The following is a 15,139-nucleotide window of genomic DNA, read 5'->3' on the forward strand; positions in this document are numbered from 1 at the left end:
AGAATTTTGCATAAGAGGGCATTTGTGAAAGAGCATCAATGAAAGACACATTTATGTATAGTTTCTTCAAGACTTCAAGGAACTTCCTAAATTGCTTGTCAAGCTTGGCTTTTTGAAATCTTTGTGGAAAAGGAAGTTGTGGCTTGTAAGGCTCTAGAGGTATATATTTCTTTTCTTTCTCCTCAACCACCTCTTTACTCTTTCTTGAACTCTCTTCTTTTTCATTTTCTAGCATTTCACTCTCATCAACTTCTTTCCCATTTTCTCTCTTGTCACTTTTTTCACACTTTTCATTGTTTACTACCTTCCCACTCCTTAGTTTGATAGCTTGACAATGTTCTCTTGGGTTTTTTGGCTGACTTGTAAGCTTTCCCAAAAACTTGGTACCTGAAGAGGATGCTTGCTGTGCAATTTAATTCTTTAACATTCTGTTATGTGTCTACAGCTGCTCCAATCTTACTTTCATCTCTCTCATCTCTTCATCATGCTTATTTTGATTGGCAATGATTTATTGCAATAGTGCTTCTGTGGTAGAACCTTGCTCTTACTGTCTTGCCAGAGGTGTAGGATTTGTGTTCCTTTGCTGAAATTTAAGCATCTGTTGCTTATTCTGCTGATATGAATTCCCTTATTATTGTGGTTGAAAATTCTGACTTAGCTCTTGGTTTTGCTGATTACCCTATGAAAAATTGGGATGGTTCCTCCAGGCTGAATTATATGTTTGAGAATAAGGGTTGCCCATCTGCTTGTTTCCATAGTTCCCCACATAGGCAGCTTATTCACCAAAATCTGCTCCACAGCTGGTAATTCCTTCTACATAAGTAACTTGTTAAGAATTTCCTGAAGATGATGATGAGGTAACCAGCATGCTTAAATCTTCCATTTTCTTTGCTAAGACATTTGTAAGTGCATCAAATTTGGTGTTGATCATATTGAATGAATCAAGATCATACATTCCAGCAGCTTGTCTCTTTTGTGTTGGAGCTGGCCCTCTTGAACTACTCCAAAGATGAGTGTTCTTTGCAATTTTCTCCAACAACTCATAGGCTTCGTCTTCATGCTTCATAATGAACTCTCCACCTGTTTGAGCATCAATAATCCCTCTAATAACAGGAGTGACATTTGTATAAAAATTCTGATTTATCATCCATTTTGGAATGGCATGATGCGGACATTGTCTCTCCAACTCCTTCCATCTCATCCATGACTCATAGAGAGTTTCATCTTCTCTTAACCTAAAAGCTATCATTTGATTCCTTAACTCTTGTGTTTTTCTAGTTGGAAAATATTGGGCAAGAAATGCATCAGTGAGCTGCTCCCAATTTGTAATTGAGTTGTGAGGTAAAGAATCAAGCCAATCCAATGCTCTATCCTTCAGAGAGAATGGAAATAATTTCAGCCTTGCTGCATCATCAGACACTCCTGGTTGCTTTTGCATATCATAGATCATAGCAAACTTCTTAAGATGAGTGTGAGGATTTTCTGAAGGATGACCCTCAAATTGAGAATTCTAAATCATTTGTAGTACTCTAAAATCCATCTTGTAGCTGTTTGCATCTATCCTTGGTCTTGCAATGCTTTCTCTCAAATCATCAAAATGAGGGAATTCATTATCCATCATACTTCCCCTAGGCACATTAGCATTAACAACTTCTTCCCCTCGAGCTTCATTTTCATTATTTTGATTAATTCCACCAATTCTAACTCTTTCTTCAACCATTTCTATTTCAATTTTAGTTGCTCTCAATGCTTCTTTTCTTCTTTTGGTTTCTTTCTTATTGGATCTACAAAACTTCTCAATTTCAGGATTAAACAATAGAGATGTGTTACTTGTGCTTTTAGCTCTTCTCATAAAAGGTCAAAAAGTACCTAAAAAGAACAAACAAACAAAAAATGAAAAGATAATAAAAATAAAAACTATAAACTACTAAAATAATCAAGAATTCAATCTTAAACAAACAACTCCCCTGCAACGGCACCAAAAACTTGATGTGGCCCAACCGTAAGTGCACGGGTCGCACAAGTAGTATATATAAGATATCATTCCCTCGAACAGTTGTGTTAGTGATTAAATTATTGATGTAAAATTAACTGATTATAGCTAAATTTAAATTAAAAAGGTAATAAAAGGAAGAGAATGGAATTTAAGAGCATAATTGCAATATCAACTAAGAAACAACCTAAATGGGAATCCAACTATGTTTATAAGAAATAAATCCTACAAAATTAAGTGTGGCAAAAATTGAATTGTTAATCAATCAAACTCAACTAACAATCAATGATGATAAAATGATTTTGGAGTTTGAGGGTTCATATTCAAGCTATTTTGGAATTTTAAATTGGTTATCCAAACACATGAGAATTATGAGGTTTCAAGGATATTAATTTTTAAATCCTTTGAATACCCTTTCGAGTGAGACAAAGAGTGTTCTAATTAACTCGATCCTACTTTCGTAGAGTTAAAATTAATTAAAACCCATTAGATTCCTTAATCAATCTATTAGTCCTCTTAATCCTTAGTCTATTTCTAAACCCAAGTTAATTAAGTCCGATTTTTTGATTATCTATCTCAAGGTTTACTCCTTTCGGTGCTTCAATCATGGATTATGAACATTACTTAATGGGATCCTACACTAAGCATATCATTGAGTACACAAGAAATGGATGAAACCTCATAAAAACTATATAATATGGATTACCCAATTAAAATCCATAAAATATCTTAAATATTACATACCCAAACTCTAGAATCCTTGAAAACTACTCACTACCCATATTTAATACAAAAGATTCTACTCAAATATAGAAATAAATATGGAAAATAAACTAAGAACAAAGAAACCCAGTAATGGAAAGGTAGAAAATGGTGAAGAAAAGAAGAAGTTTCCAAATTTGGTGCAAGAGAAAAAATGACGGCTGCTTCCTCTCCTTTGCCTTTTTCTGTGTCTTTTTCTCTTCCTCTGTTTTTTTTTTTTTCTGTATATCCAAATGAGGTAAAAATTCTCTATTTATATTCTCTAACAAAGAAAATCTAAAATGATGTGTGGTCATCGATTCACGTGGGAGAATCTTTTCTTTCCAGATCATTTATGAAAAAATGCATAGGTCATGCAAGATTTTGTGCAAATCTAGCGGTTACAAGGGCTTCCTGTGAGGTTGCACAAGTTATGCGGGCTGCCTGTGCAAGTTTCTGCATGTTTTGATGCCTCCCGTGAAAGTGCATAACTGGTTGTACAAGTTATGCGGCAAGTTATGCAAGTTTGGCCCATCTGGGAATTCCTTCCGTGAAGCTGCATAAAGAGTTGCACAAGTCGTACAGGTAGTTATGCAAGTTTCGGCAGGTGCAGAGTCTCTTCCGTGAAGCTGCATGAGAAAAGGCATGAAAGTGCATAAGTTATGCAGCAGGTTGTGCAAGTTTCGACTGGCGTAAGGTCTCCTCCTTGAAGCTACATATGGAACCCACATAAGCTATGCCGCAAGTTATGCACTTTTCGGTAGATATTTAATTCCTTCTAGTTCCTATGCAAAAACTGCACAAGTTATACAGCAAGTCATGCAGATTTCAGTAACTTCACAATTTTTAATTTTCAAGCTTCATTTTAGCACTTTTGGATCTGGAAATTACTCCTCACTTGTACAATTACTTTTTAGTCCCTCAAAAATACCATTTTATCTACAAAGCAAAAATAAAATTATAGATTAGTCTAGAAATTGTCAATTATGCAAAATTAACTAAATGACTAATAAAATTAATTAAAAATGACTAACAAATCAATAAATGAACATGAAATCTAACTTAATTAACTATGTAAAATGTATGCATCACATTACATGCTAATTCCTTTTTCTGTAACCCATTGAAACAATATGAGTTTGTACTTGGCCTTCTGGCTCCTTGATTCAATGAAATCCATATATTTTCAGGGGGAAAAAAGATTTGCTACGATTTTACTCCTTTGGGCCAGACTATTGAGCCCTTCAATGTATTGATCTCCATCAATGAATTAACTTTTACCTTTGGTTAAAAAAAAAAAAGCTTCTAGATTTTTTTTTCTTTTTGTTGCCTAGGCCATTCATCTAAAAATTCACTAATATTACGCTTTATTTTTTATACATATAGTTTGAGATGTTTTAAAGTCAAATTATGAGTATCATAATTAAATTTTTTTTTTACTTCATATGATTCTTTAAATAATTCACTGATTCTTATCATGTGTAGATTTGGTACTATAATAATTATTTTTACATCAGATGGAAACATTTCATTCACTGATTCACAAATGAAGGTGCTTTTATTTAAAAATAGACATTAAAGTTTAAATCTCATTGATTACAATTACTCGAGAAAATCCCCTCCAAATTATCCTAAATCAGCCATGAGAAGTGTCTAAACACACAGCTTTAGCTTAAGTTATTATGGACATTACTAAGCAGTCCAAGGCAATCAACTGGGTCATCTAACCACTTTAATCAACTGTTTACAAAAGTCTAGTTGCTGAACAGTTAGGTAAACATTTAAGCACCTTTTTTCTTGTTTCAACAGTGAAGCTTAACCACTAGGTGGGCATTCGCTAGATATTAATGGCAATTTAAAACTGATAAATTTTGATTTGTTGCATTTATTAGATTTTATTTCATTAACTCAAAATAATTTATAATTTATTTTAATTTATATAAAATTTGAAATAACATATAACATTGTGGATTTATTGAAAATCAATCATCCGATAGTAAACCCTTCTTGGACCTAATTATTGGGCATGAGGTAAGAAAGTTACTGACCTCAACGTCCATATGAATTGTCACTTTCAATCTCAACTACCTTACAAATTTAATAAAAAAAAATTTTCAAATTTTCAATCGCAACTTGCCCAACCCCGTTTACTTGCTCTTCTCTCTTTCCTTATCTACTTGTTATATATATGTCAAAGGACCATCTCTCATGCAAGGATGTATCTCATATAAAGCACATGACTACCTTGTATTCTTGCATCTTATGGCACAATCAAGGCTAGCCATGGATTGGTTCTCCTGGCTATCAAGAAGTGGCCTTGACCCCTCACTGACCTACGAGTATGGCCTAGCTTTTGCCCGAAATGAGCTCCAAGAAGAGGATTTAAGCCACTTCAACCATGAGTTTCTGCAAAGTATGGGCATTTCGATAGCCAAACACAGGCTGGAAATACTCAAGCTTGCTAAGAAAGAAGTTGGAACAGGCACAACTGGGCTTTCCAAGTTCATTTTCGCAATCAACAAAACCAAAAAGAGCCTTAAGAAGTGTATTAGCAAGTTGGTTTTCCATGAGGAGTCGGTGTTTAAGGCACTGCCTGAGCCACCTCGATGTCGAGAGCAGTGGAGAGGAGCCTTGACAAGAAAATACAAGAGTGACAAGGAGCTCCAGGTAGAAAAGCCTCCAGTACTCAGGACCAGGAGACAAGCAAACTCAGGTCCTCTGGATGGAAGAGTACCAGAGAATTTGATGCTAAACCATAGAAACCTGAAGCTATCAGGGCCTTTAGATGGAAGGGTGCCAGAGAATTTGATGCCTATGCCCAACAATAAAAGCTTCAAACTATCTGGGCCTTTGGAAGGGAAAGTGAACGACAGGTTGGTGTTTGCTTATAGGAGCCCAAACCCGAAGTTATATGGGACATCAGATGGAATTGTGCAACAGAGGTTGACGGCTGGGTGCAGAAGCCCAATAATATCTAGGCCGTTGGATGGAATCAAGCAGGGCAGGGTGACAACTGATGATTATGATGATCAGTCACTATGGTCTCACCTCTTTCAGGACATGAAACCCACTTGAAATGGGTACTTTCTTAAGTTCTTCCCTATTCAGTTTGCTCCCATTCTAATTCATCTGAGAGTTGATCTTGGTTCTGCTTCATCCTTCTGAGAAGCAAACTCCATGTTCTTTTGTTACTTGTTTCTATCTAATGTTAATATGATAAGAGTGCTTCAGTATTCGGAACCTTTCTTGATTCAAGATTCAATACAGCAACAAAGTAAAGAAGCTAGATTAAAACTGACGTGTATTCAATAATTTCTACAGTACTGCAGTTCAAGTATAAGTATGAACACACCAGACACTTAATAGTATGAATACTCGGCTACAACTGCAACCTAAGTATGGTTCTGTAATAAAAGACAGCTTTCATGTAGTTGTCTGAGAACTATCTTCATGCTAAAACACGTTACATCAGTTTGTTGATTTCTGTTTCTCTAGCTGTGTCACTTTCTGCATCCCTGCAATCAAGTGTACTCATTATAACTAAAGCAACTACTCTCATTCAATGTAATAACTAAATATAGGAACTCAGAGCATTTATATTTTATAAATTTTTGTTATTTTGTCATTTTCCCCCTGTAGAATCAAACTAATCAGAAAAAAAAAATGATCAACTTCAATACAAGGCCAACAACAAATGATATTAAAGTCAGCAACTTTAACTAACATGAGGGGAAAAAATGAGACTTCTGTTTTTAATTTAATACAAATTATAGATGCAACAGTTTGCATGATTTGATGAGTTGTTAAGGTGATCATTATTGGCTTGGTAAAACTACCTACCATGACCCTCCTGTTGAGATTTGAGCAAAAAATCTCTGATGATTGGCATTTAGTAACAGTTACAAACATTAATTTTGATCAATCCTATAATATCAGAAAAAAATGCAATGCAGTAATATTCAGACATTCAATTGAAAATTGTAAATTTAAAAGATGACAAATGAGAATACAATGCCTTCCTATGCAATTTCCTTCCTAAATGAGGGTAGGACACCATAGCTGTCATGACTAATTGATGAGGATAGTAATTTCCCAAGGCACGTTATTAAGCTTTGTTTAAATAATTCCATCATGGATTTAAATAGGTTTGAAGCCCAAGGGAAAGGTGTTTAGTGGCATAATGATCATGAAATCATGATGTTTTCCATGCTTATCAATTGCAGATTAGTTTATGCTCCTATCATATGCAAATTTATGCGGTTGACAAAATTTCTCTATCAGAACTTCATGATCATTATAACTCCTTTTTCAGTTACGTTCATGTTATTCAACTATATTTGAGTTTCTTTAGCAAAATAAATCCTCAGCAAATAGTTATCGTGGAATGCACACATTTCAAGCAATGGTGTGAATTGAGCATCATCTAATTTGGATTCACCATAATTTACGTAGTTATGCATTAGATGCAAGTTGAATTGATGGATGGCCATTCAAACATGCACTGGCATTGATAATATAAATCTCCTATAAATATTAAACTTACTAGTGTTGAAGCAGCTACATACTAACATGTTTTTCAGTAGAATGGCCTTTTTAAATGACTTCAAACTTCCATGCTTCACTCCAATAATCTTAATGAATTGAGCTTTGAGGCAGCCTGAAGGAACCCCCAGCATAAAGCATCTCATAAACTGGCCATATTCTCATAGTTAGAATTAGGCTCAAGATGGATCCCACCCCACAGACACCAGCCAGAACCAGGAATGTGAGTCTGAAGCAATGTGGACCCATGCAGGAGATGCTTGAGCCAAGCAACATATTCAGTTCTTGTTGCTTTGCTGCCTCAGTATCATATACATATCCTGCAAGGAGACCTGAGAAAAGATATGCACCAAGAGGATTCCCTAGTGACATAAAATTATAAAATATACCAAAATGCTTCAAGCCAAAAAGCTCAGAGACTGTTGGAATCATGACAGAGAACTGAACCCCAAAGCAAATCCCAAGTAATGCAGTTGCAGCATAAAGGGTACCATCAATGGCAGAAGCGAACAACAGATATGTTACGATCATTATTATTTGAGTGCACGTCATCCATATTGTACGTGGGATTGTTTTTGACCTGTAAAAAATAAATTTCCGACATGTTATTAAAACAAGGCCAAAGTAATACAACAGGGAAATTAAGCAATGAATAACATTTAGGCACAAATACATACACCACTTATGATGCACAAATTTGAAATTTTAGTATAGGCCCAGAAGAAAATTCAAAGCAGATGGCAACTAATACCCATATTTTATGACAGATTTCAGAAAATGAGTAGAGTTTGTCATAAATTATTTTCTTCCCGTCTTGTATGAAGATTCGAACCACAAACCCAAAATCCATCAGTACTGCAAAGGCTAATGCTTGGATACACATTCGAATAATGAAATAAAAACAGCAACAATTTATTTCTCACTGGAAGTCCAAAATGTTGAATTGAATGGATGGAAGGGCATTTTGCTCCTGACCTTTTGATGACACCCATCACAAGACAAGCTTAAAACTAAATATCATTTTGATATCCACTGCGAGGTTAAAAAGTGTAAAACAACAAAATACTGTTTCTCCAATATCAAAAACCATTTAGAATGATGAGCATACAAAACCAATTGAGCATGGATACATTTCAATTCAATTGCCTTAATGAGTAAAATGGACAGAATGCGCTAACCTGACAAAATGTTCAGAAACAGTACCACCACCAAGACGTCCCACAAAATTGCAAAAGCTGAAGAGAGACAACAAGATTGTGGTGTCATGTACACCTTGAGCAATACCTATCTGGGCCAGATTATTGAGCACAGTTACCCCAGAACCAACCCCAACAAAGTAAACAAAGAAAAGAAGCCAGAAATCAGCTTTGATTACAGCTTCACTAAATTTGAAATCCTCCCCTCTTTTGGGCCTCCTCTTCTTCTTCACTGCCCCCTCACCCTCAGCTAGAAGCATATTAGCTGCCACAGATGTCTCGTCACTTTCCTGAAAGCTTCCAAGTATCAGTGCTGATGAGGATGACTTGAGCAATGGTTCAGTTTTGTCCGCACTTGCTTCTCCCTGTATCAGATTGTCTGATGAAGCAATTGATCGGTCAAGCATCCCTGATTTGCTGGTCCTAGTGCAACAAAATGTCATCTTTATGGGTATTGCAAGTGGAGCCATCAGAAGGACAAACATTATGACAGGAAAAGTATAAGATATTGGGGCACTCAAATGAAGCATGTGGTCCAATATCGTGGTTATTAGAATATATAAGCTGAGTGCAATAAGGGCTGCTTGGGTAAAAAGAAAATAGGCATGTTCTGTAGAGTCCTCACCAGAAGCTGGAGTACAAGCCCTTACAAAATACATCACAAGGAAACAAAGAACAGGAATTCCAAGTGCAAGGAACATCAGAAGCTTAGAAGAGGAACTATGAAGCAGCATACTGTAAATTGCAGTAAACACTGCAGCACTGATTCCTCCATAACCTTTGAGAATACCAGCAACTGTGCCTCGACTAAGAGGGAAGTTTCTCATGTTGGTCACAAGTACAGCAGTGCTCAACCAAGCACTACTATTAGTGGCAACACATAGTGCAAGCCATAGCTGCAACACCATAAAGAGGAGAAGAAGAATGAGTTCATTTTCGTAAGCAAGCAACATGAAAATACTTGCCAATCAACCCAAGAAAGGTGTAGCAGAATTGACCTTAAGTTAGCACCAAGTATCTGGAGCATAGAATATGTCAAATAGATTAAAAAATATACCATATGAACCAGGAATCAAATCAGCATTTCAGCAATTAAAAGATATTCCTACTTGTTTGCATACAACTCAAAAAGAAACTTGCGTTCCTTTAACAGATTCATTCATTTCATTCTCCTCTGAAAAAAGCTTCCACCTTTCACATGCATGAATATTTGCCATTAGCAACAATATAAAAAGCTAATTTTACTAAACTAAATGATGGTATAACACTACATAAAAGGTAATAAATACCAACGGAAATTACTGACAACTCTGTAAATGTAGGATGCTTACCAACAGATTTGCCATTGGTAATGCGGATTTTTTTTGTAGTGTAAGTCCATCATAATTTATGGCATAAGTCAACTTGAAGAATAATTAATTAAATATAGCAACTGCAAACACACAAATCTTTTTACTAACATGATTAGCTCTAAGTTTCCAAGCTATTTTGGAAAGTACGTTGATAATTTTTATTGCCCCTTGCTCATAGTGATCAATTCAGGTTTTTCCACAAGCATCAAAACATTTCTTTACTCTTCCAGGCAACGGCCAAGGGCAGATCAATTAGAACTTTACCTACTCATATGCACTGAATTGATCAAAAATTAATGATAAAGTTGCACGGTTAAAAATATAAATGAGCCTTACTTTTCATAAACTACAAGACAAACTTCGTATATAGATTACTTCGAAAATTACTCCAGATTCATAGATCACTGCCTCTAAATCAATTTCTGAATTTGAATCACTCCAATCCATAAATAAGAAAATTCAGTTGGTATTTGATCTCATAATCAATATAATCGCTGTGAATTTAAAAATGCATTGAACTCAAACATCATTCTACCTTCTTCCAACACAATTATCTCAAGGGGTTACCAGTACCCATTAACTAAAACATCAAATGGATATCCAAGACTTCCATAAAAAGTTCGAAAAAAGAAAAAGGAAGGTTAATTAACCATTGTCAGTATAAACTCACCAACCAATAAGGCATAGACTGGACAGCGCGGCTAAGAGCAAGCCAGAGAACACCATAACCAATGAAACAGGCAAAAGCACCAATCAATAGAATGGCCCAAGGAGGGAACTTGTTGGAGGCAATACCAGGGAGGAGTCCAATATTCTCACCAATGTCATTAGCAACCCCAACCATAGTAAGCTGGTGCTGGTTAAAACCAAGAACAGATTTCAAAGAATGGGAATAGAGAGGGAAGCTGTAGGCATTCCCAGATGCTATTTGCACCCATACAGCAACTCCAAGTCCTATCCATGGTGGTCTGGTCCCTGCTTTCATTGACAACAAATGGGGAGGGCAGTGGGTTAATTAATTAATTCTCCTTCCTTTCATGCTAGAAGAGCTTTGAATGTTGGAGAGAGAGACTGAGGAGTGGAAGAGATAGAGCAAAGCAAGAAGGAAGTAGGAGGAAGGTGTGACACTTGTCCCAAACTGAATACATTTGATGACTTGACAATTGGAATGGACACGCTCTCACCCCTCTGTTCTGTTTCTCCTCACCCAACTGGATTCTCTCTCTAAATTAGAATTTTTGTTTCTATTCTTTTTAAATTGCTGTAAAATCTGTTTTAATTTTAACCGAGAACTCTAATAACACTGAGCTCACAAGTGTTTCAAGCACATTTTTTTTAGTATTTAGGTATTTCTTTTTTGAAAAAAAAAAATTATGCCAAGATATTGTGAAAATAGACATTAAGTGGCATAATATTAAGTTAATTGAACATAAAGTACTAGACGTTTGCATGATTTTGTAATTTTATTTGGATATTTTAATTTTTAAATTAAGTATTTTAATCTTTTACATTGAATGTAATTTTAGAAGCTCAAAATTAATTTAATTTTATTCACTAAACATATAATTATAGCTCAAAATTAATCTACACATAGTTTTTATCGATTTAGAGAAGGTTTATGATAATGTTCCAAGAGATATCTTATGGAGAGTATTAGAATAAAAGATGGTATCGATTAGATACATACAAGTATTAAAAGATATGTATCAAAGAGTAACTACTATTGTGCACACAGTGGGAGGGAACACAAGATATTTTCTTATCTCAATTGGATTACACCAAGGTTTAATTATAAGCCCTTACCTTTTTACATTAGTTTTAGATGAATTGACGAAATATATATAAGAGAGTATCCCTTGATGCATGATATTTGTAAATGATATAGTTCTAATAGATGAGACGCAAAAAGTAGTCAATAGAAAGTTAGAGATTTGAAAAAGTACTCTAGAGTCAAAAGGGTTTTAAGTGAAGTAAAATGAAGACAGAATACATACATTGCAAGTTAAGTGAAGGTCGAACTGGTGATAGAGAATGAGTTAGTTTGGATAGAGTGGTACTGCCCCAAAGTAATCACTTTAAATATCTCGGCTCAATCGTTCAAGTGGAAGGGGGATCTGAGGAAAATGTTAGTTATAAGATTAAAGCCGAATAGTTGAAGTGGAGAAGTGTCACTAGAGTTTTATGTGATCGCAAGATTCTCAATAAGTTGAAAGGAAAATTTTACCGCACAGTCATACGACTGGCCATGTTATATGGTAATGAGTGTTGGGCACTGAAGAAATCGTATGTGTCTAAAATAAGAGTTGCGGAGAAGAGAATATTAAGGTTGATAAGTGGTCATACTATACTAGATAAAATCTGTAATTAGAGTATTAGAAAAAATGTAAGAGTGGTGCCAATTGAGAATAAGTTGAGAGAAGGGAGATTGAGGTAGTTTGGTCATATGAAGCATAGACATACGGAGGCTCCAGTTAGACAAGTAGAGCACATTAGGTTACATGATAGAAAGAAAAGAAATGGTAGACTTAAACTGACTTGGAGGAGAGTAGTACGACATGACCTAAAAGCATTATACATTTATGAGGATTTAACCCAAAATCGTTTAGAATAGAAAAAGACAATCCATATAGCCGACCCCAAATTTTTAGAATAAAAGCTTAGTTGAGTTTAATCAAATGTTATTTAAATTTAATTAATCAAATCCATAAAAATCATATATATATATATATATATATATATATATATATATTAAATGAGTTGATTTATAGTCATAATTTTTAAAGGAATCAATCAAATTAATTATCAAAATATAAAATATTTTTAGCACGTTTAATAATTATAATTGTAAGTTTAGAACATTTTATTATTATAATTATAAGTTTGATAGACAAAATTTAAATTTATTTAAATCAACTTTAGATTTTAATTATAATTACATTTAACATGAAAAATAAAATATTTAATCTAAAATTAAAAAATTTAGATAAAATTATAAAATTACATAAATATCTCATATTCTATATCAAATTGGCCTAATATTAATAATATGATTTTGTGTTTGTTGTATATAATCTATTATATAATATTACTTTTCATTTTTTATATTTGAATTGCTTTGTGGATATATGTGGATAAACAAAACGTTCAGAATGCATTTTTTCTTACTTCTTTTACTTAAGCTTACTCTTCTTAATATTTTTAAGGCCTAAGTATATTAAAAATATAAGTGTTTACCTATTTTTACAATTTATTCTAGAATTTTTCATATGCTAGGCTTGATTTTAAACATTAATAAAAATTTTATATAAATTATAAAATCAATTTTAAAAGAGTAAGTCCCAACCAATTGTGTTATTTTAATATAAATTTATGAAATTCTCATATCACATTATTAATTAAAAATAAATAAAATCTTAATCATGGTTTTTTATTAATTTAGATTTTTTTTATCTAAATATAATTTATTATAGACTTAAAATACGAGATATAAAATGAGACTTATCTGTTAAATATATAAATTCTACATATTTATTTATATTATATTTATAATAGATAAGTCCAGACAAATCTACCCTTTATTGTTTTCTTTCAACACTTCAATAAACTCTGTGTATTTAAATTATTTTATCTTAAAATAATTATATATTTAAAATATTTATTACTATATTTAAAAATTTAACAAAACTAAATTTAAATATATTTTATATTTAAGTAGTTATACTACCTTTTTATTTACATAATAATTTAATTTTTCATTACTATTATATTGATGAAATTAATAAATTATACAATACAAAGAATAATTATTATATAAATAAAAGATAGTTTATATAAATATAAATAATTATTATAGTTTATAAATAAAAAATAATTATTCAAATAAAAAATAAATTTATTTGCCAAGTAAATTTGTTTTTAGAGTTCTCAAAACTATATAATTATGACTTGAAATCTCCATCAAATCAAATTGATAAGTATTAGTAATTCATTATTATCATATAATTAGAGTGATAATTATTCAACAAATGGAGAATATATATATATATATATATATATATATATATATATATATATATATATATATATATATATAACTGAAAAATAAAATAAAATAAAAGCCAATACAAAATTGGAAAACTCCAAAGTGGAAGTTAAGGATTCATTTAATCTAATGCAAGAGTTGTGATCTCCATTTCCAACATGGTTGGTAGCTAGCTGCTAGCTAATGATCCAAAGCTCTGGTCATGAATGGAACATTAAACTCACGTGCATGCACGTGACATACCATGCTGTTATGACACGAATTTTCTTGTGAAGCTGTTACAAACAAAACCCATGAGGTGGGCCCTATTGCAAAATCCTATGAGGCCACAGACAAAGCGTTTCTTGACCAAAGGTCAGTTGGCCCACATGATTTGTGAGTCCGCATCAAATACAGAAAATGTATTGGTCAGATGGGTCCACATTCAAAACAAGGTGTCACGTTTACCAAAAGCTAGAGAAAAACTTTGCAGTTAATTATTAGATATAGAAGGTACTTCTTATTTTATGGAAAAGTAATTTTTTTTTATATATATAGAGAATTAATTTTATATAATTATAAAAAATAATATATATATTAAATATATTTATTAATTTTTTAAAATTTATTTATTTTCACTTTAAAAAAAATGTTTAGTATAATATTAAAAAATTAAATATTATTCTTTATAACTTTTAATTTTAAAAAAAATAATTATTATTCTACACTTAAAATTAATATTTTATCTCTTAAAAAGTTGCAAATATTAATAAGGTAAAATATTAATTTATCATCTTTTAAGTATTTAAATAATATTAATAAAAGTTAAAAATTATGTGAGTAATAATTACCAAAAATCTCCTAAGGATGTTTAATACAATATTAACAGAAAGTAATTATTATCTTTATAATTTTTTATTAATATTATTTAGATATTTAAGAGGAATAAGTTAAATTTTCATCTCACTAATATTTATATTTTTTTAAAAAAGTTAAATGTTAGAAGGCCTTAAATTAATAATTACCAGAAATCTCCTAAGGATATTTAATACAATATTAACAAAAAATAATTATTACCTTTATAATCTTTTATTAATATTATTTGGATATTTAAAGAGAATAAGTTAAATTTTCATCTCACTAATATTTATATTTTTTTAAAAAGTTAAATGTTAGAAGGCCTTAAATTAATAATTACCCTCTTTAAAAAGAAAACTTATAAGAGTAACATTTAACGCTTGATTTTTTTAACTTTCTATCAAATATATCATGGTATCAGATTAACAAAGGATAA

At 32.3% G+C, this 15,139-nt stretch overlaps 2 protein-coding genes and 1 non-coding gene across 6 annotated transcripts; 2 read left to right on the forward strand and 1 right to left on the reverse strand.

Annotated features, from left to right (window-relative positions):
* Positions 1-1,157: 1,157 nt before the first annotated feature.
* On the forward strand, positions 1,158-1,265 carry LOC131175734 (small nucleolar RNA R71). Its single transcript, XR_009145923.1, has one exon. It is a non-coding gene; the product is annotated as a small nucleolar RNA R71 (small nucleolar RNA).
* Positions 1,266-5,017: 3,752 nt separating this feature from the next.
* LOC110669112 (uncharacterized) lies at positions 5,018-5,809 on the forward strand. Its single transcript, XM_021830608.2, has one exon. The coding sequence runs from the start codon at positions 5,018-5,020 to the stop codon at positions 5,807-5,809; it is 792 nt and encodes a 263-aa protein (XP_021686300.2).
* Positions 5,810-5,960: 151 nt separating this feature from the next.
* LOC110669102 (protein NUCLEAR FUSION DEFECTIVE 4) lies at positions 5,961-11,004 on the reverse strand. Of its 4 annotated transcripts, XM_058139853.1 has the most exons (5): positions 10,495-11,004; positions 8,455-9,368; positions 7,768-7,856; positions 7,278-7,608; positions 5,961-6,249 (listed from the first exon to the last, which is right to left on the reverse strand). In XM_058139853.1, the coding sequence occupies exons 1-4, from the start codon at positions 10,807-10,809 to the stop codon at positions 7,367-7,369; spliced, it is 1,560 nt and encodes a 519-aa protein (XP_057995836.1). In that variant the 5' UTR covers positions 10,810-11,004; the 3' UTR covers positions 5,961-6,249; positions 7,278-7,366. The 4 variants fall into 4 exon arrangements, with proteins under 4 accessions (XP_057995836.1, XP_021686293.2, XP_021686294.2 ...); XM_021830601.2 differs by having other exon boundaries at positions 7,304-7,856; positions 10,495-11,003; XM_021830602.2 differs by having other exon boundaries at positions 7,300-7,856; positions 10,495-11,003.
* Positions 11,005-15,139: the final 4,135 nt, after the last annotated feature.

This window comes from Hevea brasiliensis, chromosome 17 (genome assembly GCF_030052815.1).
Source record: "Hevea brasiliensis isolate MT/VB/25A 57/8 chromosome 17, ASM3005281v1, whole genome shotgun sequence".
Lineage (NCBI taxonomy): Eukaryota > Viridiplantae > Streptophyta > Magnoliopsida > Malpighiales > Euphorbiaceae > Hevea > Hevea brasiliensis.